Genomic DNA, 27,605 nt, shown 5'->3' with positions numbered 1-27,605 from the left:
TGGAATCAATTGGCATTCGCGATACAATGAACAGTCCCCTAGAGAAATCTACGCCCGACGAACAATACGCTACAAATTGTTTGACCGAAGAAAACGATAGATTCACAGCTAAACTGCCTTGGAAATCGAGTCATGACCCACTACCCACGAACTATGACATTGCTCGCAACAGAACACGTCACATGATCCAGAAATTACCCCAGACATTGTATACATATACGACAGGATCATCTCGGAACAGCTGGAGTCTAACTACATCGAACAAGTGAGAGAAGATGACAACACAGAAGGACATTATCTTCCGCACAGAGCCGTAAAACGCGACAGCGACACTACGCCAATACGAGTCGTCTACGATTGTAGCGCAACAGGTGGGCTAGGTCAACCGAGCTTAAACGACTGCCTTGACACCGGTCCATCACTCCTCAACGATTTAACAGCGATCCTACTAGACTGCGCTTTCGCTCTAATCCGGTCGCATTGACAAGCGATATTGAGAAAGCATTCTTACAAATACGCCTGCACCCCGATGATCGCAAATACACCAAGTTCTTATGGCTATCAGATGTGAACGACGTAAACAGTGACTTTGTAACTTATTAGTTCAGTTCTGTACTATTTGGAGCAACATGCAGCCCATTCATCCTGAACGCAACCGTCAAAACATTGGTAGATGACAATACCGACTTGCCAGCTGCAACTGCTAACAACCTACGCGACGATATGTACGTGGATGACGTCATAACCGCATGTCGCGATACCTCTGAAGCCTCACAATTCTACGAAGACGCGAACAAAATATTCGCTACTCGCGGTTTTAATCTTAGATCATGGTGCTCGAACGACCCGACTATTCAACAAATCGCCGCCAAAGACAACAAATTGAAAAGTTCTTGCACCACCGGAACACTCGGTATGAAATGGGACGCCAACAGAGACTCGCTCCATTTCAAACAGATCGATTCGCCTCAAATCGGCTCGCTTACTGCGAAACGCAACATTGTCAGTTACTCAGCCAGTTTGTATGACCCGCTCGGACTCTTGTCACCTGTACATATTCGTGCAAAACTACTTATACAGAAACTATGGCAACTCGACCACCAATGGGACACCCCCATTTCCGCTGAATTGCGCAACACATGGTCAACAATCGCCAATGACCTTAAGGAGGTCACCAGCATCAATATTGCACGACGCTACTTTCCACATGACAACTCAGAGTCTGACGTTGAGATACACGCATTCGCCGACGCATCCGACAAGGCCTATGGAAGCGCCGTCTACATCAAGTCAGGGAATCATACTACGCTTGTTATGGCAAAGACGCGCGTCGCGCCGATCAACAAACAATCACTAACGCTACCCCGGTTGGAACTCATGGCCGCAGTAATTGCTACAAGACTCAGTAAATTCGTTACCTCAGCCCTATCAACGAAGTATAACATTCTACGTAACGTGTTGTGGTCAGATTCACAAATCGCGCTCCGTTGGATTAACGCACGCGGTAAACCAGACGTATTCACAACAAATCGCGTAAAGGAAATTAATAGCTTCACGCAAACCTACAAGTACGTCCCTACAGCTCACAACCCCGCAGATTTACTGACTCGCGGAATAACTCCTGATGAACTACGCAACTCCTCACTGTGGTGGGAAGGCCCTGCTTGGCTGAAAAGCAACGATAACTGGCCCGTATGTGAACTTATTGATTCTGCATCTGAAGCGAACATTACAGCTAATCACGTATCCTTGGCAACGTCTCCTCCAGTGGAACCAGTTCACGGATCACTACCCACTGCCTACGCGAAACAAGATACCGCGTCTACTGCGGACGTCACTACGGACAAAAGCAAAGACAATCACGACAATTCCTGTCTGCATACAATATGCCATGGACATCAACCAATACCGCGATTATAATCACTTGCTATTCGTATCTGCCTACGTCCTACGATTCGTACGTCTGCTGAAGAAAAAGGAAAAATGCAAACAAACACTACCATCAGCGACCGAACTCAACAACGCTGAAGTACTATGGATAGCTCACGTCCAACGCGAATACTATGCGGACGCTATCACTTCGCTCAGGAACAGTACCAAGAAATATGGAGCCTTGAGTAAACAGCTGAAACTGTTTATTACAGAAGATAGCTTGCTTCACACTGGTGGACGTCTTCACAATGCCAAACTCGATTATTACGCGAAACATCCTCTCTTACTGCCTCGCGAACACCAGCTGACACGAATGATCGTGCGCGATACACACGTTCGCTTGAAACACAGCGGTCCCCAGTCAACGATAACCGCTCTGCGAGAAAGATACTGGATACCCTCGATTCGACGCATCGTAAACAACGAACTGAACAAATGCGTTACATTAGTCCGTGGGCTAGAGGGGGTCTACGTGCAACCCCCCCCCCACAGGATAACAAACCTGTATTTTTCAGAACCCTTGGGATCCCTAGAATACGAAATGGAATTTTAACAGAAAAAATATAGGGACGCAATAGCTGTTATGGTCATGTTTTGAAGGGTACCGCAAAATCACGATTTTCCCAATGCATTTTCGTCAAATCTGTCTTCTTGTAAGTCATGTGCTGAGCTCATTTTTTAACATAACCTCACTTGTTTGGTATCATAAGAAAGGAAATTTATTCCTCTTTAAGATGACGTATTTCATTATGCAATATCTTCTATAGTTTTTGTCAAATATAACCAAAACTTACCCCTTACCCAAAAATTTAACATTACAAATCACAGAAAATCTCAAATTCTACCATTTTTTAGCTAGGCATAATAAAAAATGCAATGCTTTGTCTGAAATTTGTTTTATTTGATACAGGGACATGTCAGAATTATGAAATAGACTTTTAACAGAAAAAATATTGAGAATCTACAGCTGTAACAGTCATATTTTGAAGGGTACCGCAAAATAATAGTGTTGAAGATTTGCATGCATTTTTGTTAAAACTGTCTTCTTATAAGTTATTTGCTAAGCTTGTTGTTGAATATAACCTGGCTTGTTAGCTATCATTAGAAAGATAACTAATCTTTAGAATGACATATTGTAACATGCAATATCTTCTATAGTTTTCATGATATATAACCAAAACTTACCCCTTACCCAAAAGTTTACATTGAAAATTTCAGTCATAGCTAAAACCAAATTCTACCATTTTTTTAGCTTGACACAAAAATTCTGGCCGTTTTTGCTATTAAATCTATTTTATTTGGTACAGGGACATGTCGAATTATGAAATAGACTTTTAACAGAAAAAATATAGGGAATCTACAGCTGTAACAGTCATATTTTGAAGGGTACAGCAACATGATAGTGTAGCAGATTTGCATGCATTTTTGTTAAATCTGTCTCTTTATAAGTTATCTGCTGAGCTTGTGTTGAATATAACCTGGCTTGTTAGCTATCATTAGAAAGATAATTTACTAATCTTTAGAATGACATATTGTAACATGCAATATCTTCTATAGTTTTCATGGTATATAACCATACATTACCCCTTACCCCAAAGTTTACATTGAAAATTTCAGTCATAGCTAAAACCACATTTCTACCATTTTTTTAGCTTGACACAAAAAATCGGGCCGTTTTTGCTATTAAATCTATTTTATTTGGTACAGGGACATGTCGGAATTATGAAATAGACTTTTAACAGAAAAATATTGGGAATCTACATCTGCAACAGTCATATTTTGAAGGGTACCGCAACATAATAGTGTAGCTGATTTGCATGCATTTTTGTTAAAATTGTCTTCTTATAAGTTATCTGCTGAGCTTGTTGTTGAATTAACCTGGCTTGTTAGCTATCATTAGCAAGATCATTTACTAATCTTTAGAATGACATATTGTAACATGCAATATCTTCTATAGTTTTCATGATATATAACCAAAACTTACCCCTTACCCAAAAATTTAACATTACAAATCACAGAAAGTCTCAAATTCTGCCAATTTTTTAGCTAGGCATAATAAAAAATGCAATGCTTTGTCTGAAATCTATTTTATTTGATACAGGGACATGTCAGAATTATGAAATAGACTTTTAACAGAAAAAATATTGAGAATCTACAGCTGTAACAGTCATATTTTGAAGGGTACCGCAAAATAATAGTGTTGCAGATTTGCATGCATTTAGTTAAAACTGTCTTCTTATAAGTTATTTGCTAAGCTTGTTGTTGAATATAACCTGGCTTGTTAGCTATCATTAGAAAGATAATTTACTAATCTTTAGAATGACATATTGTAACATGCAATATCTTCTATAGTTTTCATGATATATAACCAAAACTTACCCCTTACCCAAAAGTTTACATTGAAAATTTCAGTCATAGCTAAAACCAAATTCTACCATTTTTTTAGCTTGACACAAAAATTCTGGCCGTTTTTGCTATTAAATCTATTTTATTTGGTACAGGGACATGTCAAAATTATGAAATAGACTTTTAACAGAAAAAATATAGGGAATCTACAGCTGTAACAGTCATATTTTGAAGGGTACAGCAACATGATAGTGTAGCAGATTTGCATGCATTTTTGTTAAATCTGTCTCTTTATAAGTTATCTGCTGAGCTTGTTATTGAATATAACCTGGCTTGTTAGCTATCATTAGAAAGATAATTTACTAATCTTTAGAATGACATATTGTAACATGCAATATCTTCTATAGTTTTCATGATATATAACCCATACTTACCCCTTACCCCAAAGTTTACATTGAAAATTTCAGTCATAGCTAAAACCACATTCTACCATTTTTTTAGCTTGACACAAAAAATCTGGCCGTTTTTGCTATTAAATCTATTTTATTTGGTACAGGGACATGTCAGAATTATGAAATAGACTTTTAACAGAAAAAATATTGGGAATCTACATCTGCAACAGTCATATTTTGAAGGGTACCGCAACATAATAGTGTAGCAGATTTGCATGCATTTTTGTTAAAATTGTCTTCTTATAAGTTATCTGCTGAGCTTGTTGTTGAATTTAACCTGGCTTGTTAGCTATCATTAGAAAGATCATTTACTAATCTTTAGAATGACATATTGTAACATGCAATATCTTCTATAGTTTTCATGATATATAACCAAAACTTACCCCTTACCCAAAAATTTAACATTACAAATCACAGAAAGTCTCAAATTCTGCCAATTTTTTAGCTAGGCATAATAAAAAATGCAATGCTTTGTCTGAAATCTATTTTATTTGATACAGGGACATGTCAGAATTATGAAATAGACTTTTAACAGAAAAAATATTGAGAATCTACAGCTGTAACAGTCATATTTTGAAGGGTACCGCAAAATAATAGTGTTGCAGATTTGCATGCATTTTAGTTAAAACTGTCTTCTTATAAGTTATTTGCTAAGCTTGTTGTTGAATATAACCTGGCTTGTTAGCTATCATTAGAAAGATAACTAATCTTTAGAATGACATATTGTAACATGCAATATCTTCTATAGTTTTCATGATATATAACCAAAACTTACCCCTTACCCAAAAGTTTACATTGAAAATTTCAGTCATAGCTAAAACCAAATTCTACCATTTTTTTAGCTTGACACAAAAATTCTGGCCGTTTTTGCTATTAAATCTATTTTATTTGGTACTGGTACATGTCAAAATTATGAAATAGACTTTTAACAGAAAAAATATAGGGAATCTACAGCTGTAACAGTCATATTTTGAAGGGTACAGCAACATGATAGTGTAGCAGATTTGCATGCATTTTTGTTAAATCTGTCTCTTTATAAGTTATCTGCTGAGCTTGTTATTGAATATAACCTGGCTTGTTAGCTATCATTGAAAGATAATTTACTAATCTTTAGAATGACATATTGTAACATGCAATATCTTCTATAGTTTTCATGATATATAACCCATACTTACCCCTTACCCCAAAGTTTACATTGAAAATTTCAGTCATAGCTAAAACCACATTCTACCATTTTTTTAGCTTGACACAAAAAATCTGGCCGTTTTTGCTATTAAATCTATTTTATTTGGTAGAGGGACGTGTGAGAAATATGAAATTGCCTTTTAACAGAAAGAATATTGGGAATCTACAGCTGTAACAGTCATATTTTGAAGGGTACCGCAACATAATAGTGTAGCAGATTTGCATGCATTTTTGTTAAAATTGTCTTCTTATAAGTTATCTGCTGAGCTTGTTGTCGAATATAACCTAGCTTGTTAGGTATCATTAGAAAGATCATTTACTAATCTTTAAAATGACATATTGTAACATGCAATATCTTCTATAGTTTTCATGATATATAACCAAAACTTACCCCTTACCCAAAGTTTACATTGAAAATTTCAGTCATAGCTAAAACCAAATTCTACCATTTTTTTAGCTTGACACAAAAAATCTGGCCGTTTTGCTATTAAATCTATTTTATTGGTACAGGGACATGTGAGAAATATGAAATAGACTTTTAACAGAAAAAATATTAGGACTCTACAGCTGTAGCGGTCATATTTTGAAGGGTACTGCAAAATATCAGTGTTGCAGATTTGCATGCATTTTTGTTAAATCTGTCTCTTTATAAGTTATCTGCTGAGCTTGTTGTTGAATATAACCTGGCTTGTTAGCTATCATTAGAAAGATAATTTACTAATCTTTAGAATGACATATTGTAACATGCAATATCTTCTATAGTTTACATGATATATAACCAAAACTTACCCCATACCCCAAAGTTTACATTGAAAATTTCAGTCATAGCTAAAACCAAATTCTACCATTTTTTTTTAGCTTGACACAAAAAATCTGGCCGTTTTTGCTATTAAATCTATTTTATTTTTTCATACAGGGACATGTCAGAAATATGAAATAGACTTTTAACAGAAAAAATATTAGGACTCTACAGCTTTAGCGGTCATATTTTGAAGGGTACTGCAAAATATCAGTGTTGCAGATTTGCATGCATTTTTGTTAAATCTGTCTTCTTATAAGTTATCTGCTGAGCTTGTTATTGAATATAACCTGGCTTGTTAGCTATCATTAGAAAGATAATTTACTAATCTTTAGAATGACATATTGTAACATGCAATATCTTCTATGGTTTTCATGAAATATGACCAAAACTTACCCCATACCCCAAAATTTACATTGAAAATTGCAGTCATATCTAAAATCAAATTCTACCATTTTCTTTACCTAGACATATAAATTCCGGCATTTACTTGTATGAAATCTATTTCATTCTATAATGGGGCATGTAATAAATATAAAATAGACTTTTAACAGAAAAAAGATTGGAATTCTGTAGTTGTAACAGTCAGATTTTGAAGGGTACAGCAAAATCTCAGTATTCCTGACTTGCGTGCCTTTTTGTTGAATCTATCGTCTTTTAAGTCATCTGCTGAGCTTCTTATAGAATATAATGTAAGTTGTTAGGTATCATTAAAAAGATTATTTACTAGTCTTTAAAAAGTCATATTGTAACATGCAATATCTTGTACAGATTTTTATGAAATATGACCAAAACTTACCCCATACCCTAAAATTTACATTCGATTCGAAAACTACTGTCATAGCTAATGTCAAATTCAAGCAATTTTTTACGCAGACATAAAAAATTAGGCAATTTTTTGAATGAACTGTTTTATTTTGTACTTGGCCATATCAGAAATATGAAATGAACTTTTAACAGAAAAAATATTGGGATTCTATAGCTGTAACAGCTGTATTTTGAAGGGTACAGCAAAATCTCAGTATTCCTGATTCGCATGCGTTTTTGTTAAATCTGTCATCTTATAAGTCGTCTAATGAGCTTGTTATTGATTATAACCGGGTTTGTTTAGTATCATTGAAAAGGTAATTAAATAGTCTTTACAATGACATAATGTGACAGGCAATATCTTGTATAGTTTTCATGGAATATGACCAAAACGTACCCCATACCCCAAGGTTTATATTGAAAGTACTGTCATAGATAACGTGATCAAATTTCGTGAATTTTTAGCTAGACATGATAAAAATAGCTCTGTTTCGGTATTAAATCTGTTGTATATGGTACTGGATCATGTCAGAAATGTGAAATAGACTTTTAACAGAAAAAATATTTGGACTGTATAGTTGTAACAGCCATATTTTGAAGGGAAATGCAAAATCGCAGTACCGCAAATCGGCACCTTTTTGTTAATTCTTCTTCTTGTAAGTCATCAGTGCTGAACTTATTTTGTGACACAACCTGGCTTGTGAGGTATCATTAGTAGGGAAATTTATTTTTCTTTAAGATGACATATTGTAATATACAATGTCATTCATAGTTTTCCTGGAATATGGTCAAACTTTACCCCATACCCAAAAAGTTCAAATCGCAAATTACAGCGTATCTTAAATTCTACCATTTTTTGCTGCACATAATACAAAAGGCAATTCTTGTTTAAAATCTGATTTATTTGTTACAAAAGTATGTCTCAAGTATAAAATTAACTTTTAACGGGAAGATGATACAATTTAGTAGCCATTTGGATCATTTTTGGAGGGGGAACCCATATATTGCAAATGTATGTGTTTCGGCAAATTTTCCCTGATACCTAGGTACCCTTACAAATATGATCCAAAAGGCTACAAAATCATATTATGTTCCTGTTAAAAGTTAATTTCATATTTGTAACATACTTTTTTTCACAAAAACACATATTTCATAGATTGCATACAAGCATTGCCTTTGGTATATAAAGTTAATAAATTGTAAAAAATGGTAGAGTTTCAGATTTGCAGTTATTTGCTGTGTAAACCCTGGGTATGTGGTAAGCTTTGGTCTTATTTTATGAAACCTAAACAAGACATTGCATATTACAGTATGTCATTTTAAAGACTAGTAAATTACCTTTCTATTGATACCTAACAAACCAGGTTATGTCAAAAATCAAGCTCAGCAGATGACTTTTAAGAAGACAGATTTAACAAAAAAGCAAGCGAGTTGGCAATACTGTGATTTTGCGAGACCCTTCAAAATATGACTGTTACAGCTGTAGAGTCCAAATATATTTTCTGTTAAAAGTCTATTTCATATTTCTGACATTTCCCCGTACCAAATAAAAAGATTTCATATAAAGCATTGCCTTATTTGTTATGTCTAGCTAGAAAATTGGTAGAATTTGACGATAGCTACGAAAGTAATTTTCGATATAAACTTTGTGGTATGGGGTAAGTTTTCGTCATATTCCATGAAAACTATATAAGATATGGCATATAACAATATGTCATTTTAAAAAGTAGTAAATTAGCTTTTCAATGGTACCAAATAAACATGGTTATGTAATAAAATTAGCGCAGCAAATGACCTACAATGGGACAAAGTTAACAAAACACATATGAGTCTGCACTGCTGTGATTTTGCAGTACTCCACAGAATATGCCTGTTACAGCCATAGAATCCCAATATTCTTTCTGTTAAAAGTCTATTTCATATTTATTACATGTTCCTGTACCAAATAAAATAGATTTAATAGCAAAAACGGCCAGATTTTACATGTCTAGGTAAAAAAATGGTAGAATTTGGTTTTAGCTATGACTGAAATTTTCAATGTAAACTTTGGGGTAAGGGGTAAGTTTTGGTTATATATCATGAAAACTATAGAAGATATTGCATGTTACAATATGTCATTCTAAAGATTAGTAAATTATCTTTCTAATGATACCTAACAAGCCAGGTTATATTCAACAACAAGCTCAGCAGATAACTTATAGGAAGACATTTTTAACAAAAATGCATGCAAATCTGCAACACTATTATTTTGCGGTACCCTTCAAAATATGACTGTTACAGCTGTAGATTCCCAATATTTTTTCTGTTAAAAGTCTATTTCATAATTCTGACATGTCCCTGTACCAAATAAAATAGATTTAATAGCAAAAACGGCCAGATTTTTTGTGTCAAGCTAAAAAAATGGTAGAATTTGGTTTTAGCTATGACTGAAATTTTCAATGTAAACTTTGGGGTAAGGGGTAAGTTTTGGTTATATATCATGAAAACTATAGAAGATATTGCATGTTACAATATGTCATTCTAAAGATTAGTAAATTATCTTTCTAATGATAGCTGACAAGCCAGGTTATATTCAACAACAAGCTCAGCAGATAAGTTATAAGAAGACAGTTTTAACAAAAATGCATGCAAATCTGCAACACTATTATGTTGCGGTACCCTTCAAAATATGACTGTTACAGCTGTAGATTCCCAATATTTTTTCTGTTAAAAGTCTATTTCATAATTCTGACATGTCCCTGTATCAAATAAAACAGATTTCAGACAAAGCATTGCATTTTTATTATGCCTAGCTAAAAAATTGGTAGAATTTGAGATTTTCTGTAATTTGTGATGTTAAATTTTTGGGTAAGGGGTAAGTTTTGGTTATATTTGACAAAAACTGTAGAAGATATTGCATAATGCAATATGTCATCTTAAAGAGGAATAAATTCCCTTTCTTATGATACCAAACAAGTGAGGTTATGTTCAAAAATGAGCTCAGCACATGACTTACAAGAAGACAGATTTGACGAAAATGCATTTGGCTTGGAAAATCGTGATTTTGCGGTACCCTTCAAAACATGACCATAACAGCTATTGCGTCCCTATATTTTTTCTGTTAAAATTCCATTTCGTATTCTAGGGATCCCAAGAGTTCTGAAAAATACAGGTTTGTTATCCTGTGGGGGGGGGGTGCACGTAGACCCCCTCTAGCCCACGGACTAATGCAAGAGAGTCGACGGACATGCATATTGCAAACCTCTCACTGCGCCTCTACCTAAATTTCGCGTGATCGAAGTGCCGCCTTTCAATGTAACCGGCATCGATTACACCGGCGCTCTCTACGCCCGAAACCCAAACACTAGCAATACATCTAAGGCTTATGTATGCCTATTCACTTGCGCAGTGACTCGCGCTGTACGTACATCTGGAGTTAGTTCCTGACCTGACCGCTTCATCGTTTATGCTCGCATTTCGCCGATTTGCAGCCCGTCGTTCAACTCCTTCTACACTTATCTCCGATAATGCAACGACGTTCATATCAGCGGCAGATAAACTGAAGGAAATCGTGACTAACCCGGAAGTACAGACTCTGTTAGCAGATCGCCGCACCACATGGAAATTTATCCCGAAACGCGCTCAATGGTTTGGAGGATTTTACGAGCGTATGATAGGAATCACCAAAACCTCCATAGAGAAAGTGCTTGGGAAATCATGTGTAACATTCATCGAGTTGGAAACTCTACTCGCAGAAGTGGAAGCCTCTATAAATGATCGTCCATTGACTTATGTATCATCTCACGTTGATGATCTAACACCGCTAACTCCGTCACAACTAGTCAACGGAAGGAACATTTCCGGACTGCCTTACGCGCCTCCTAGCGACCCCACGGAATATACTCCGAATGTTCGCAATCTCAACCGTCGTTGTGCACATTTATCATCGCTTCTACGCACATTTTGGAAACGATGGTCCACGGAATACTTAACCGCTCTAAGAGAACGACACTTATATACGACGGACGGTACCAAACATAATACTGTGAAAGTTGGTGATGTCGTACTGATCAACAGCGACGTGGACAAACGCGTGAACTGGCATTTAGCTAGAGTTACACGTCTACTACCCGGTGAAGACGGAATCGTACGCACCGTTGAAATCAAGACCAAACTGGGAAAAACAAACCGCCCAGTCACAAAGTTGTATCCCTTGGAGACTAGCGGAATCCCGTCGACAGCTGATCTGACGTCACGTCCAGTAGGGAATCCCCCCATCGATGATAACGCAAGGCAACCACAGGACACGGATGAAGCTACACAAACTGAACGCGCTCGTCCGACGCGCAAGGCTGCAGACGTAGCCATGCAGAAAATCAAACATTGGACTTGTTGATTTTCGCAACTCTTGAATGATCATTTATAAACTCTTAACAGAAAGGAAGTTGAATTTTGAACTCATTGAGTGAACTCAAGTTTTCAGTGAACATTGAATACAGATATTATTGTGTTCGTGTTATTAACATTGCAGTTATATTTCCATGATCGCTAAAAATAAAGAATCAATAATCTTGGAGTTCTTTCTCGCGGCCGGGAGTATGTCGTGAATTATATTATTGATTTATATTTTATTGCAATATGTTATTATTATTGTTTACATTGTTATTCAGTCATTCCAAGTTCAAACCAGTTGTGTTATAGTATTACACGCGTTCCTGTGGGAAACTGTCACAACTTTATGGACCAGGCCATTCTAGCCAATCACAACGCAGCCCGCTGAAATTGTTTTGTCCTACCGAGCCTATATAAGTATGCATGCCATGTATTTTTGGGCAGTCAGAGAGTGAGCGAGAGACCGTGCACATGTAATAGACATCAAATCAGGTCCAATAATCGTTATCATTCAAGGTAAACTATGAAATTTACCAGGTCCAAGGAACATATAGATGATGACAAAGGCAATGGGGCCATCTTGAACCACGAAATAGTGGTGGTACCAGGTGTCCGGAATTGGTAACAGTACTGCAGTCAATAAACGTGCGTTCCCAGTTACAGTTCAACTAGGTGTCATTGTCTTGTATCGTCACCCACTCATTGCTGTGAAACGAACCCCCTTCCATTGTGGCTCACCCACAGGCCTTATGAATAAAAGTATACCTGTAAACATTTGCACATCTCCTGGGTGACGGGCCGCTTTACTCATAAAATGTAAGTAATCCGCGTAAATAAAACACAAAATCGCGATAAAAATCATGCAATTTGTTACAAAAAGTGTTCCATCCACATCAAAGAAAACTAAGAAGACTGTTCATGTGATAAATATATAATCCCATGGAATTTTTCTCTGTTTGACGAGCCGCAGAACTCGCATTCGGCTCGAAGTTTTACAGCTCCGCGAAAAACACTAGTATACGATGACGTTAAACAGAGAAAAATACCATGGGATTATATATATATATATATATATATATATATATATATATATATATATATATATATATATATATATATATATATATATATATATACTTAAAGTATAAATTAATGATATCTGTTACTTAACTCTCATGAATCCTGCAATCTTCAGACAGAAGAAGTTAAAGAATTTTTATCTCGACACTGTCATCTGTCATGTATATGTTCGGGACGTACCACTCTATATGCTGGTGGTGTTAAAATTTCACAAATACTCTTGGTGGCGACATTTTGAAACCAACGCATTGCGTTTGTTTAAAGGCACATTAGCTTTAACTTTTGATAATATTTTCAGTACTTTTGTTCTGTGTGTCACCTACACTTTCTTGTTCTACTCCCTACATCATGTTGATAGGCCAATTATTCAGCTTGTCACCACAGTCAATATATGCACTACCAGCAATATTATTGTTAACAACTTAATTTTAGTCCGGACCAAAAATCAAATATCAACAATAACCTGGCATTTTACAAGCATACATATTTTGCTGGGAAGCTCAATACTTGGCACTTAGGCATGTTCTAGTGAGTAGATCAAGAAACGGTAGCTGTTGAACAGAACAAATATAGTGAAATAATCATCAAATCATCATGTATGTATATATATATATATATATATATATATATATATATATATATATATATATATATATATATATATATATATATATATATATATTATGTATGTATATAATTTATTTATTTATTCATTATTTGCGAGAGTGAAAGCGACAACGTGGTCTTTTTAATTTACATATGTATGTATGTACCCAGTTTGCTCGCTATTTCGTTATAACTAAATCAGTAGATAGCGGTTAGCGTTTTTTCCGAATCAAGCTGGTGTGTTTGTTTGTTTGTTCACGACGATGCAAGGTAAAGATGTATTTTATTTGCAGGCTGTCAGAAGTGGCGAATGGAAGGGATATACCGGAAAATGTATCTCTGATATTGTCCATATCGGTATTGGTGGATCAGGACTTGTGAGTGAGCTACTAAAATTAGTTTTTTTTATGTGCAAGAGATTATTATATCGTTGTTTATCTTTTCGTTGGCTCGGAACATTTACATGTAAGTGTTACAAATGCACAGACAAATTAATGAAGTTGTAAATTCATCTGTCAACGTAAGTGGTAAGTTTTTCTTAAAACAGTCAAAATATGTCGGCCTAATTGTGCATGCCTGTCTTTGTTGCTATCTTTATAATTATCTGATACTTTTGAATTGTTGTTCGCAGGGTTCTTTGATGGCAACGGAGGCTCTGAAAGCTTACGCTGGTAGCATAAAAATACACTTCATATCCGAAATTGATGATTTTGAAATCGCAGATACACTCAAAGAAGTTAAAGCTGATTCAACACTATTCGTCATCGTGTCACAGGTGAAGTTAATCTAACTTTATTGATCACAGGCATCATAAAATGTAATTTTAAAATTATTAAGAGAAATACTAAAGAAAGAAAGAGAAGATGATTGTGTCAATAAAGTTTTGAAGTGATTCCGGATTAACACAGTCGGTTTCCAGGTTTGTTTCAAAGGTGATATGATAAACGCCATTACAATATTATGTTATTTTCAAATTTCATTTCGTGGTTTCGCTGGCGAAATTCGAAATTTGGATACAAAAGTCGAAAGAACGGAATAATTGTCATAGTGCCAGTGGGCTCACATTATTTTTTGACGCATTTTACTACTTTTTTCCTCCTAGAACACTATATTACTGTATCCAGAATTACAAATACATTAGTTTGCAGATACAGAATATATGGCTGAAGTGGAATAAGAAACGGGGTTACCGTATGATTTAAAAATTCACTCGTCCTCAAAACAGAATTGTTCAATGATAAAAATAATTTCGATCAATAGCTGTGAATGCAGCATATCTTAGAATATATAAAAACTGTTAATAGCGAATATAATGTTACACAGTCCAAATTCCGAAAACGGCTGTATTCACTTTGACCAGTGCATATTTGCAATTCTACACTACGATGACTGAAAACAAAGTTTAAGAAACTATGAATACAAAATTGATATGACCCCTGGGTTACATAGCTTGGTCAAGTGTACATTATTCTTTTGCCCTCAAAATGATACAATGTTGGGATTTATTCATCAAGTAAGTGTGTTTGTCATAAAACATCCTTAAAACTAGTAACATTGAAGCTATTGCGATAATTGATAAAGTTTTATTAAATATTACAAAGTCTAACATCTTTCCGGCTTAATTTTCATCATGTACATTTCGAAACAAATTGACTACGACTTTAGCCCCTGGGTTACATAGCTTGGTCAAGTGTACATTATTCTTTTGCCCTCAAAAAGATACTATGTTGGGATTTATTCATCAAGTAAGTGTGTTTAACATAAAACATCCTTAAAGCTGGTAACATTGAAGCTATTGCGATAATTGATAAAGTTTTATTAAATATTAAAAAGTCTAACAACTTGCCGGCTTAATTTTCATCGTGTACGAAAAAAATTGACTACAAATTTAGCAAGTAACGTTTCATGGATGCATCGGATCAAGTCAAGAAGTTTCAATGAATTGTACTGTGACTTTGCAGACTTTCACAACGAAGGAAACAATTTCAAATGCATCATTATTGAAGATGTGGTTTACAACGATAACTCAGGACAACAGTGCATCCAAGAAGCATTTTGTAGCAGTAACACGTAACGTGGTACATTTCATTATATCTTTTCTTACCATGAAATAGACTATCATACGAATATCATTATATAGCAGTCCTTGCTAGATCAAACAGACGTATAATTCAGCAATAATGTACCCCCTCCCGGCTCATACTGGACGAAAGCGAACTTTGCACGACATAATGTACGAGGCGAAGCTGGTCATATTATGGGGTGAACAGTTTGCTTGAGCCCATTATGGGCCGGAAGGGGGTACAATATTGCTATTGTTTTGTAGTTTTGGCAATGCCAGTGAATTTGCAGATGTAGAAAACGAATGAAAAAGGAAAATGTAAAGTGAGTTTGAATCCCGTGAGCATCGCCCGGCCAAGATCGGCCCTGAATCTCTATACTGTATACATTTACACACACACTCCATATTCACTGCACTGTGCAAGCACGTTCAACGCACAAAAAATAAGCAGTACATTCATGGTTCGATTTGGAAATAAAAACTATGTATTTCCGAAGGAATTGAAAAGTAATTACATCCCTACCGTCTATATCCAGCTAGAAACATAAATTTCAATATCATATCATTCAAAGAGCTCAAAACACGTGAAATGTACGGAGGCTTAATGAGGCCACAGGTGTATTTTTTTATTTCATACTTGTGATTTTTATTTCATACCTGTAATTGTTTTTTCATACCTGCATTTTTTTTTCATACATGTAATTTTTGTTCATACCTGTAATTTTTATTTCATACCTGTAATTTTTTTTCATAGCAGTAATTTTTTTTTCAAGCCTGTAATTTTTTTTTAATGCCTGTAATGTTTTTTCATGCCTGTAATTTTTTTTTCATGCCTGTAATGTTTTTTCATGCCTGTATTTTTTTTTAAGCCTGTAATGTTTTTTCATACCAGTAATTTTTTTTTAATGCCTGTAATGTTTTTTCATGCCTGTAATTTTTATTTCATGCCTGTATTTTTTTTTTTCATGCCTGTGATTTTTTTTCATAACCAGCTGATCGATGCGATCAGTATCACAGACAAAAAGACAGTGTATTCGCTAATAGCACAACATTTAATTACAAACAATATCAACAAAATTCTGCAATTTTGTTTAAATGTTTAAATTTCATTTATAATTGCGTCAATAACTTTGATTTTCCATGGCTTCCTGAGGAGAGCTAGTGAATTTTGGCGAGCGGGAATACTCGACGTAAACGGGTGCTTGAAAGCTACAGTTCACAATCATACTAGAGAGGCTTTGTCGGGAACTTATTGAAACAGATAATGATATTTGTCGCCTTTTTACAACCGGTGCATCAGAAATAGGTTGTCGAGATGTTAGATCAACGGAGAGCCCACGGTCATCATGATTGATGGTCGTAGCTGACCTTGGAAAGAGACTTTGAATGGCTCCGTAGTCATTTCCGTAGACGCTACCGGACAAGGTTGATGACAGCTGCCATTGGCCTGTTGATGGCTGGTTAGAGTGGCTTTTAACGCTTGCCTCGTTTACATGGCCACTAACGTGGATAATATGCCGTGTGTAAAACCCAGCATCACCTAGGAGTTCACAAGCCGTGGCTCAGATACAGTGGTTAGTGTAGATTTTTTATAGTTCGGCCTCTTTGCTCAAAATTTTCATCATGGCCCCTAGAGTATTCTCCCCCCCCCACAGGCGCGTTCACGTTTTTGATAAATCGCACAGAAAGGCATTATTATTGACATTGTTAACCATTATCAAGAATTTTCGTTTAAATGTATTCCATGTTTACCCATAATTTCCCTCCTTTTAATTACTCACACCTTTATTCGTTTACAAACAAAAACCTGAGGGGCCACAATGCTGGATAGTGGGATACATTATCAGTAAAAATCAGGGGGTATGACGTAACAAAATTCACTGGTATTTAAAAAGCTACGATATAATGAATTTTAATGAATACAGCGTGCATTACCCGCAAATTGTCCTACCTCTCCTATGAAAAATTAACTAACATTCATCCTACATTAATACTCACTAAAATCGCGTTGACACATACTAAAACTATCAGGTAAGGGCAATTAGTATGCAATGTTTATGTGTGATGATGCGACATAACACACTAAATATCGTTCATTATATATATATATATATATATATATATATATATATATATATATATGTGTGTGTGTGTGTGTGTGTGTGTGTGTGTGTTTCTCTCTCTCTCTCTCTCTCTCTCTCTCTCTCTCTCTCTCTCTCTTCTTTGACATTTCGTTGTCAATCATTGACAAAGCATCGAGGTACTCTAATATAAGCAATCGGTGTAATCTTTGTATATCATGAAAGCTGCACATTATCAATTCTGACAAATCCACACTGTTAAACAAACGCTCTGAGTTGGCTTCAAAATATCGCCTCTAAAACAAATATTTCTAAACTTTTGACACCACCTATAAATAGAACGGTACGTCCCAATCATATATAAGAATGTAGGAATCCTCTCCCTTAAGTCTCAGGATTACAGGATGCCTGAAAAAAAAAAAAAAAAAAAAAAAAAAAAAAAAAATATATATATATATATATATATATATATATATATATATATATATATATATATATATATATCTAATATATATATATATATATATATATACAAAATGTATACAATGTGCCCTCCCGGTTATCACCATAATGACTGTATGGCAACCTCTGAACTTGGGCACAGAGAGTACGGTTACACATTGTTGAGGATTGAAAACATGGACTCACCAGAGTGCTCCAACGGCAATACATACCATGAGCGAAGCATAGTGCCAACAGTGAACGCCCCTTATATTACGCAAGAGGCTGCCCAAACAATCTCAGAGTGCTCTAACTACTATTAAAGCAGTGAGCGAAATACACAAAATGTATACAATGTGCCCTCCCGGTTATCACCATAATGGCTTTATGGCAACCTCTTAACTTGGGCACAGAGAGTACGGTTACACATTGTTGAGGATTGAAAACATGGACTCACCATGAGCGAATATATATATATATATATATATATATATATATATATACGCCATGTTTATTATATTAGGCGTCCTATCTTTTGCTCCGCACAGCTTAGTGACGATGCACCTGGCAGGTAATGTTTAATTTCGAATAAGACCATTTGCATATTTCTAAAAACACGTGCACGCCGACTTTTAAGTCCTGTAAAGCAGCCATTAAGATACCAAGAATGACAACCCATAATAATAAATGACAGATATTGAGCATGTTGTAGCGTCGACGAGAGTTGTCAAAATGTGATACCCTTACAACATAACCGATATCTTTTCTGCGCTAAAACCTTGTACAAATAAACAATAGATATGAAGTGACATTGCTTGCACGCTCTCTCAGAACAAAGAAATTCCAAGCTGAATCGAAGTAGCGACCATCCAAATTTTACATTTGATTCCAACGTTTAAACTAAGATATAACAACATGCTATAGTTTGCTAAATACTAATGGCGATGCAACCTCTGTAAGTTAAAATAGTATGTTTACGAAATTCATATGCGTTAGATACTGGTTACCTTTTTTCTGTTATTTCTTTGTCGATATCTGGGGAAAATGAGATCTGATACAAGTAAGACTTAAAGTTCTTTTACCCATGTTCCCCATTTTTATCCATCTAGGAAGAAGCAGTAGCATTTGGAATTGACAGAGGAAATATTTTTGCCGTTCCTGAAGTAAGTAATTATTATTAGACTGCCTGAAACATTAATATTTACAATATACAACATCCATTAACTTGTTCAATATATCAATGATGAAAGCCTCTTGCCAATGTTCATTTCTACAGATCTTGTAAAGCTTTCGTTCATGGTTCAAAGCATTTTATGTGTTTAACCTAAAATGGAATACAAACGCCTGTGAATTTTAAACGTGGAAACTACCAAATTGTTAAGAGTCCTGTCAACAACACAGAGAAACCTTGCATATATTATTTCTTAACGTACTTACTTACTACTTAGTTACTCACTCACTTACTTTCTGGCATTCTTGCTTACATTTTCTTACTACTTACCTCCCGTGCTTACTCATCTTCATAAATATTTGCCTACTGCACTATTTACTAACACCATCCCTTTTTAACTTACCTGCCAGTAGTAAAGACAATCTTCCCTTCTGTGATACTACCAAAAACCCCTCTTCTTCCCGAAACAAACTACCCTCTGTAGATCAGTTTTGCTGACTGAGCTGCTACTACTAGCCTGTATACGAACTCACGCGCACGTACAATAGACCGCTTTTGTGACGTTTTATGAATCAATTTTCATAACCATTCAGTCCGTAATGTTTTATGTATCGTTTTAGAAGAGGACTAAATCCTTTCTTTTTTGAATTTCTAGTGCCTGATGAAATATTTTCTGAATCAGATCTTGGGCAGCGACTGTCGTGGCTCTTTTTTGTATTTCAGTAAGCAATAGTTTGTATTGAACATAGTAGTGTTTATACTTCTTGCGTCTCTTTGCTACCCCTGTTTTTCCTTGTACAATTCAATAACAACACTTGGTATAGGTGTTAAGGCTATCAGTACCGCAACTGTTGGAATAGCTGCTATGACAGCAGAACTTACAAGAATTCATTTAGTTATATTCAGAACCATATCAATCATCCCTATTAATTTATAACCGCGATGATACGCAACACTGGTTCTTTCAATGTAGTCGGCCAACTGGTCAACGCTTACAACAACTGAGATGTACGTTTTTTGCTAATATGATATATGTTAGGGTTGATAAAAATAATTGCAGTAATATAGAGTCCCTACACAATATGGCAGACGGTGGAGAGGAAGAAAATATAGAACTCCAGGGAAGGGGTTATCTGAGTGATTTTGATGGTGATGCTGATTTTAGTTATGATAAAACATCCTTTAACAACAACAATAATGCCCTTGCAGAAGCCGACCCATTATTGGCTGCCAGCTTGCGCGACAGCCCACAGGTGGATCGGTTAACTGAACAGAGAGTAGAACTTGTAGAGCAAATGGTTGATCAATTCTTGAAAGAGAAGAATATCACTGATCCGTCAGTACGAGATCTTTTGATTTTTGGTGCTAGGATTGAGAAGGGAAGACTGTATTATGAAAATATCAGGCTGTCAAAAGTAAAAGGGAAGTGGATTTTTAGCGCACTCCTCACGAAAAGGTCAAGGAGCTTCGGAATTTATAAGAAAAATATTTGGTGGGGGCGAAGAGCCCGACCATGTGAGTTCTACATTGCTTTCTGAAGATGTGTTACGATTGAGAGTGCCGGCCGAGGAGCTGACACCTAGTGACATGGGACGACTCTAGCGGTAATGCACATAAAATACAAGCTATCGAAAATAGAATCGATGAATGGAATAATGTAAACCCTGACTATAGAGCTATTGTTGATGGATTAGAGTTGGCGAATAAGCAATGAAAGAGAGAAAATTTTGTCAGAGGAAACGCCTGCTGCAGCTCTTACATCAGAACACAGAACAAGAGTAACTATAATTAATAATCGAATTGAAGTGCAATATGACGTAATCAGTAGGGCACGTATCACTGTATCACATCACGTATTACAGAAGGGAAGATTGTCTTACTACTCCTGCCTCTTTACTTACCCAGTGACTCGATACGTACTTGCTCCCTTCTCCTTGTACTTACTAAAACATGGTCTTTCTTACCTGCCTTCTCTATATCATATAATCATTTTATAATTATCGCTGTTATGTTTTGCGATTTGCGTTTAATTTCTTTTTCAAATATTTTCCTACAAAACTTTAAATCCACAGTGGACAGGAGACTGAAGTTACATTACACCTGTAGTGTTGTAGAATAAATTCTGTGTTATTCATTTTCTACAGGGAGTCGGAGGGTATTGCTCTTTGTGGTCAGCCGTTGGTCTGTCACTTGCTCTATATGTTGGTATGGATAATTTTGAAGACTTCCTAGCTGGAGGTAATTACATGGATAACCATTTCCGAACAGCGCCCCTGGAAATGAACGCCCCAGTAATACTAGCCATGATTGGCATTTGGTATGCTGATATCTTCGACGCTGCTACCCATGCTATTTTACCTTACAATAAGGCAAGTATATTTTTCGCCTATAACCATGTTGCATTCGTTTAGTGTCACCTAGATACGAATAGTCTATTAACGTCGCGCATGTGAGAATGACGTAAATGATACATTAAAACATACGAGATATTACAGACCTTTCTGTTCTTCATATTTTTAAATGCTTCTACAGATTCGAAAATATCTTCCGTCGCTAAATAGATTTCAATGCTCTGTACTTCCACATTTTGTTTCTGTCGTATTAGATTATGCGCAACTTCCCGGCATATGTTCGGCAGATAGACACTGAAGCAAATGGGAAATCCGTAACCAGCACTGGTGACAAAGTCAACTACTTCACTGGACCGGTGGTCTGGGGAGATACTGGTACTCATGGACAACATTCATTTTATCAGCTACTTCACCAGGGTTCGTCGTATTACTTGTTATATAAAATCTTAGAATTGTGGGGCTATACGTCCGACAATGTAATCATTTCAATGTAACTAAGATTATGTGGTATTTGTGACTTCAATGAGATATTATATAGCATATCATATGATTATCGTTGTAAAAGGTGCATACAAATGATATTTAAATGCTAAGAACATCGGTCTATAATTATTTTTACGATTACATGTTATATATTCTGATTAAACTCTTAATCCAAGACTGACAGAACAACCTGACAGAAATTCCATCGTTCAACTATTTCGCTTTTTAAATATTTAACAATTTGTAGGGCTATAAAAAATTGACTGACAAACACACACCCAAGGGTAGATATTCATCACAAAAAAGGCAATGTTAAAATAAGGTGATTAATTAATTACATCTCAAGTAGTGTAGTGCAATGGACAATGCTTCAATCTATTTTAATACTTTAATGCTTATTTTCTTTGTCTTCTTTGAACATTAACGATATTTTATTTTGCGTTGTTGTGTTCCGCTATAAAATATCAGGTACTAGATTAATTCCCTGTGATATCTTGGTATCAGTAAAAGACAATATCCTTGACGACGGCGGTACACGTTATAAGGTGAGAGCGTTTAGAATTTCGTTTTATCCTTAAAATTTAATCACCATGAAAAACTCAAATCGTTTAACCAATAAGGATTGAATCAAACGTGCCTACAACGAATAATATTTACACCATTCGCCGTACATCATTTTGCTTAATCAATCCGGTTTAATTTCCTCGATAGTTCCCTACGATATGCAACAAAGATAATGCAAGTAAAGTTATACATATTCCGCTAAGCAAAAAATCTTCACCTTTTTACAAATTACTTTTTTATTCTACATTAAGGAGCTGCTGGCTAATTTTGTTGCACAGACTAAAGCCCTGATGATTGGGAGCACTGTTGGTATCACTAAAGAGACACTACAAAAGCAGGGTCGTTTAGGCGATCTTGAGAAAGAAATCCAACCTCAAATGGTAAGGCTATATGCATCACTATGATAACTATAAAAAAGAAACTTACAAAATATTTGAGAATGTATAGATAAAGTATTCATAGAAAGTATTTTACATATAGTTAGCTACTTAATTAATATACGGATGGTGCAACATGTGGGGCAGAATGTGAATAACATTCTCGGGACACCTGACATTTCTTCTCGATTGTGTATACCGGAGGTCCATATATATTTTTTCCCACGGATTTGACTTTGTTGTATGTACCACTACTTGCTTGTTGTCCATCTGTGCTGTGTTGTTTGTCTTTCTAGTATAGAGTTTGTCAATGTGAAACTTTTGACTCTGATGTAGTATATTGGGCAGTACTATTGTTCTAATTCAACTGAATACAACTACACTTTACAGTAAATTCCCTCCCGCCATTGTTCCTCAGATCTGTGACGGGAACAAGCCTACTAATTCGTTGGTATTCCAGACAATATCCCCGTATATCCTTGGTGTACTCATCGCAATGTATGAACATAAGAGTTTCGTACAAAGTATCGTATGGGGAATTAACTTCATCGATCAATTTGGGTAAGTGTGATGGAAAATTTAATTTGTGTAATAAGGTGCATTCTCATGATGAGAATTCAAGAAGTGCCACATTATTATCAATTTGGTAACATGTCTTTTTGAAAAATGGCAATAAAAAGAAAAAACTGTTACAGTCTATTTGATACATGTTTTTACAAACGTTTGGGAAAAAACAGTTGCCAATTTGTAAAAAACTTCTGAAACACATAGAAAACAGACTGACAGAAGACAATGATACCAGCCTACCTACGTAAGTTTGAAATAATCTCGCCCGTTGGGCTGTATCATTGCTTTCGGCTTATGATTTTAATGTTTTTACCTCTAATTTTCAGCAACGATTAATTAAGCAATAATGTACCCCCTCCCGGCCAATAATGGAGGAAAGTAAAATTTGCACGACATAATGTACGAGGCGAAGCCGAGTACATTATGGAGTGCAAAGTTTGCTTGAGTCCATTATGGGTCTGAAGGGGGTACATTATTGCTATTATTTTATAGTTTTGGTAATGCTAGTGAATTTGTAGATGTAGAAAACGAATAAAAAAGTAAATTTAAACTGAGTTTGAAGCCAGCGAGAGTCGTCCGGTATGATCGGTCCTGACTCTGTATACTGTATACATTTACACTTACTCCTCACTGCACTGCACTGAATACGCACGTTCAACGAAAAAAAATGAGCAGCACAGTTAAATTTCACGGTTCAATTTGGAATGTAAAAACTGTATTTTCGAAGGAAATGAAAAGGAATTGCATCCTTACCGTCTATATCGAACTTGAAACATCACATTTCAATATCATGCCATTCAAAAAGCCGACACAGTGAAGTGCCAGACATAAAGAAAACAGAATGTTCATGCATCCATATCAGCATGATCAGGGAGCTGCATGGTATCAGCTGATCAATACGGTCATTATAATATCTCTTGTAGTACAGCATTCAATCGCAAACGATATCAACAGAGTTCAACAATGTTATTTAAATGTTTAAATTTCATGAATAATTGTGTCTGTAAATTTAATTTTCGATGGCTTCTTGAGAAGAGCTTTTTTATTTCGGCGAACTTGAAAACTCGACGTAAACGGGTGGTTGAAAGGTACAGTGACAAACATACTGAAGGGTCTCCGTCGCGATGTCGTAAACAAGGCAAGGTGAAACTACAGACAAGGAGAAAAAACGATGAATGAAAGTTGTTTCCGATTACAAACAGTGCATCAGAACTAGGTGGCCGAGATGTTAGATCAACGGAGAGTCAACGGTCGTCATCATTGTTGGCTGTAGCTGACCTTCAATACTAGGACCGAGACTTTGAATGGCTCCATAGTAATTTCCGTAGACACTTCCGGTCAAGGTTGATGACAGCTGCCGTTGTTGACCGTTTATGGCTTGTTCGAGTAGCCTTTCACGCTTGCATCGTTTACATGGTCACTGACATACATAATATGCCATGTGTCAAACCCAGTATCGTCTAGGAGTTTGCAAGCGTATTAAGTTCTGTCAAGCGAACCATGTTGTAAACAACCTAGTACTGCATACTACAGCGTACAACGTATGCTGAGCATGTGCACGAGCTAGACAGCAGACGAAGAGTGCGTGCGGCAAGACACGATAAATTGATAAATCGTACAGTAAGACATTATTATCAATACTGTGCACCATTATCAAGATTTATCGTTTTGTGTATTACACGGTTTTTCCCATACTTTCCCTCCTTTTAAATGCGCAGTCCTTTTTTCGTTTTCCCACAAAAAACTTGTATTGTTATGCTCGCTGTGGGGCCGCAGTGCTGAATAATGGAATACATTATCAGTTATAATGTGGCGATAAGACGTCACAAAATTCACTGGAATTGACAAAGCTATAATATAATGTGAAAAACAAAATTGCATGTAAGTTGATTATTTTTTCAAACCTAATAGTCGACACAATGCAACTTAGTATGTACAAAGTCCTAGTGTTTGTACCTTGCTGCTTGTCCTTCCAACATTCATAACAATGTGTTCGAAGCATACATGTCTTCAAGCATAACCAAAGTCATTTATCTATTTAGGTATCGTTTTGGTAAAGAGTATTCAGAAGAAATCATGCCTGACTTGATCGGACCAGGATTAGTGACTCGCCATGACTCTTCCTCTAATGGTATCATCAACTTTATCAAAATGCACTCAAAGTGAATAATCTGATCGGAAGTATGTTCCTGATGGAAATAACAAACGGGGTATCACAAAAGCTTAGAAGTATTGTCAAATATGCCGCTTTAGTGTATCTTATTAGCGCCGTAATTCTAACGAAAATTTTCTCATTTTGAAACTTTAAAAATATGTTAGAAAAGTACTTGACGACTCCCAGATTTGCTGCATCGTATCCAAAAAAAGTAAATTAAAGATGTTGTTGTATGTTGGGCATCACTCGGCCATTCACCTTTCATTAAACCTTTAAAGATGTTGGTTGGGTGACAAGAACTTTACAATGTATTGGAACGTGTCATTTGGTTTTGAATGATTCTAAAGTCAAGCCTTCTCTCCTTATTGCACTTGTTACCTTTAAAAAAATCATAAGATCAAGGTATGAGACTTCGTTGAGAGAATATAGAAAAGCGAACCTGAATGCTTCGTGCGGGGTGTTGCACTCATCGACAATTATTTGAATTGATATTCTGTTCCTGTGTAATTCATGAAAATGTTGTCTGTGCAACGTTTGTATAAGTATGAATTTTTGATCGGAGTTGATATCTTATGTTATTTTCATGTTTATGTCAGCTATTTCTGGTAGGACTGGTAAGCCCATGTTGCATCCACAGATTTATTAATAATGTTCTCCACTGAATTTAATTTTTGACACTTTACATTTCATGTACGTTGTTGTTGGCGATTTGATAGCGTACGAATTGGCTGGCATTATTTCAGAGTCCAGCACCATACCCACTGTATCCAGGCTTTATTTTGCAGCATATCTGTGCACATTACGACCACGCCTAATATTACCAGGATAGATTTATTCTGTATTTATTGATTGCAGCTTACAGATTAAGTCTTTAGTGTCCTTCACATGTTTTGGTTAGTTTTTTGAACCGGTGTGAATTCTCTTCCTGTAATAGTGCATGTGTGAAAGGCAGATGCTGTGATCACTAAATATTGTCATATCTTTGGCGTAATGCGTAGACTAGTACTATCCTGAAGATTCGCGTAACCGTAACTTCTTTGAGTGATAACTGATTTCGTATGGTGTCACTAAGATTATCAAGACAGTGTCGACATCACCTAGGAGTTACATAAAATTATATGTGCTTGCAAGGTTGTCATCGATATACATTTTGATTTTCAAAATATGTTTTAGAATTATTTAATAACACTGACATGAGCTGGCTCATGGAATTTCACGGTTTCTTATTACTAACATTTGTAACTCTATGCTAACACACTACAGTAAAACAATGTTGGGGTGAAAATTCAATCTTTACGGACAGCACAACTCAGCCAGGTGGAGTGGAAGAAAACTCAAAAGAGAGGGAGAAGGCCTTATAAAACACACTGGCGAGAATGTGCGGGACAAGCGATATCCACAGCTACAATGCTGCGTATGGAAAGACTTGATCCCAGCACCAAGCCAAGTCCCACCATAAAATATAAATAGACAGGGTATATTGCACATTTTATGCTACATCACTACAGCGAAACCACGGTTTTGAAAACAGAACAGACTTATAGCCACATTCACCGACATAGCAACTGACATGGTTTTCATCATTTTTGTTTAGTCTCACTTTTAAGGCAAATATATTTTTCAAATGCGTTAGACTTCAAATGTCTCTGGTGTTTGATCCATAATGGGGAATACCAATATCGAATACAAATGAGGAGTTCTGCTTTGGATCACAGCCTGCAGGTTTTCAAACAGTTTTAAGGAACTACACAAACGTTTCACGTAGGAGACTCTTT

General features: G+C 35.9%; 2 protein-coding genes across 2 annotated transcripts; both read left to right on the top strand.

The window, feature by feature from the left end:
* Positions 1-10,966: 10,966 nt before the first annotated feature.
* On the top strand, positions 10,967-11,896 carry LOC139132710 (uncharacterized). Its single transcript, XM_070698977.1, has one exon. The coding sequence runs from the start codon at positions 10,967-10,969 to the stop codon at positions 11,894-11,896; it is 930 nt and encodes a 309-aa protein (XP_070555078.1).
* A 2,322-nt stretch (positions 11,897-14,218) lies between these two features.
* LOC139132709 (glucose-6-phosphate isomerase-like) lies at positions 14,219-27,289 on the top strand. The gene is made up of 8 exons (XM_070698976.1): positions 14,219-14,353; positions 15,540-15,656; positions 19,272-19,325; positions 21,478-21,702; positions 21,939-22,101; positions 22,636-22,712; positions 22,983-23,111; positions 27,134-27,289. The coding sequence occupies exons 1-8, from the start codon at positions 14,219-14,221 to the stop codon at positions 27,287-27,289; spliced, it is 1,056 nt and encodes a 351-aa protein (XP_070555077.1).
* The last annotated feature ends 316 nt before the right edge of the window (positions 27,290-27,605 follow it).

Source organism: Ptychodera flava, chromosome 5 (genome assembly GCF_041260155.1).
Source record: "Ptychodera flava strain L36383 chromosome 5, AS_Pfla_20210202, whole genome shotgun sequence".
Lineage (NCBI taxonomy): Eukaryota > Metazoa > Hemichordata > Enteropneusta > Ptychoderidae > Ptychodera > Ptychodera flava.
This window is presented reverse-complemented; position numbering and strand designations above follow the sequence as displayed.

Excerpts from the sequence above, each read along its gene's own strand:
- LOC139132710 (XM_070698977.1), top strand. The coding sequence starts at position 10,967 with ATGCTCGCATTTCGCCGATTTGCAGCCCGTCGTTCAACTCCTTCTACA.
- LOC139132709 (XM_070698976.1), top strand. The coding sequence starts at position 14,219 with ATGGCAACGGAGGCTCTGAAAGCTTACGCTGGTAGCATAAAAATACAC. Across the intron at positions 21,703-21,938 it reads CTATTTTACCTTACAATAAG|ATTATGCGCAACTTCCCGGC; the intron begins GCAAGTATATTT and ends CTGTCGTATTAG. Across the intron at positions 23,112-27,133 it reads AAGAAATCCAACCTCAAATG|CACAACTCAGCCAGGTGGAG; the intron begins GTAAGGCTATAT and ends CTTTACGGACAG.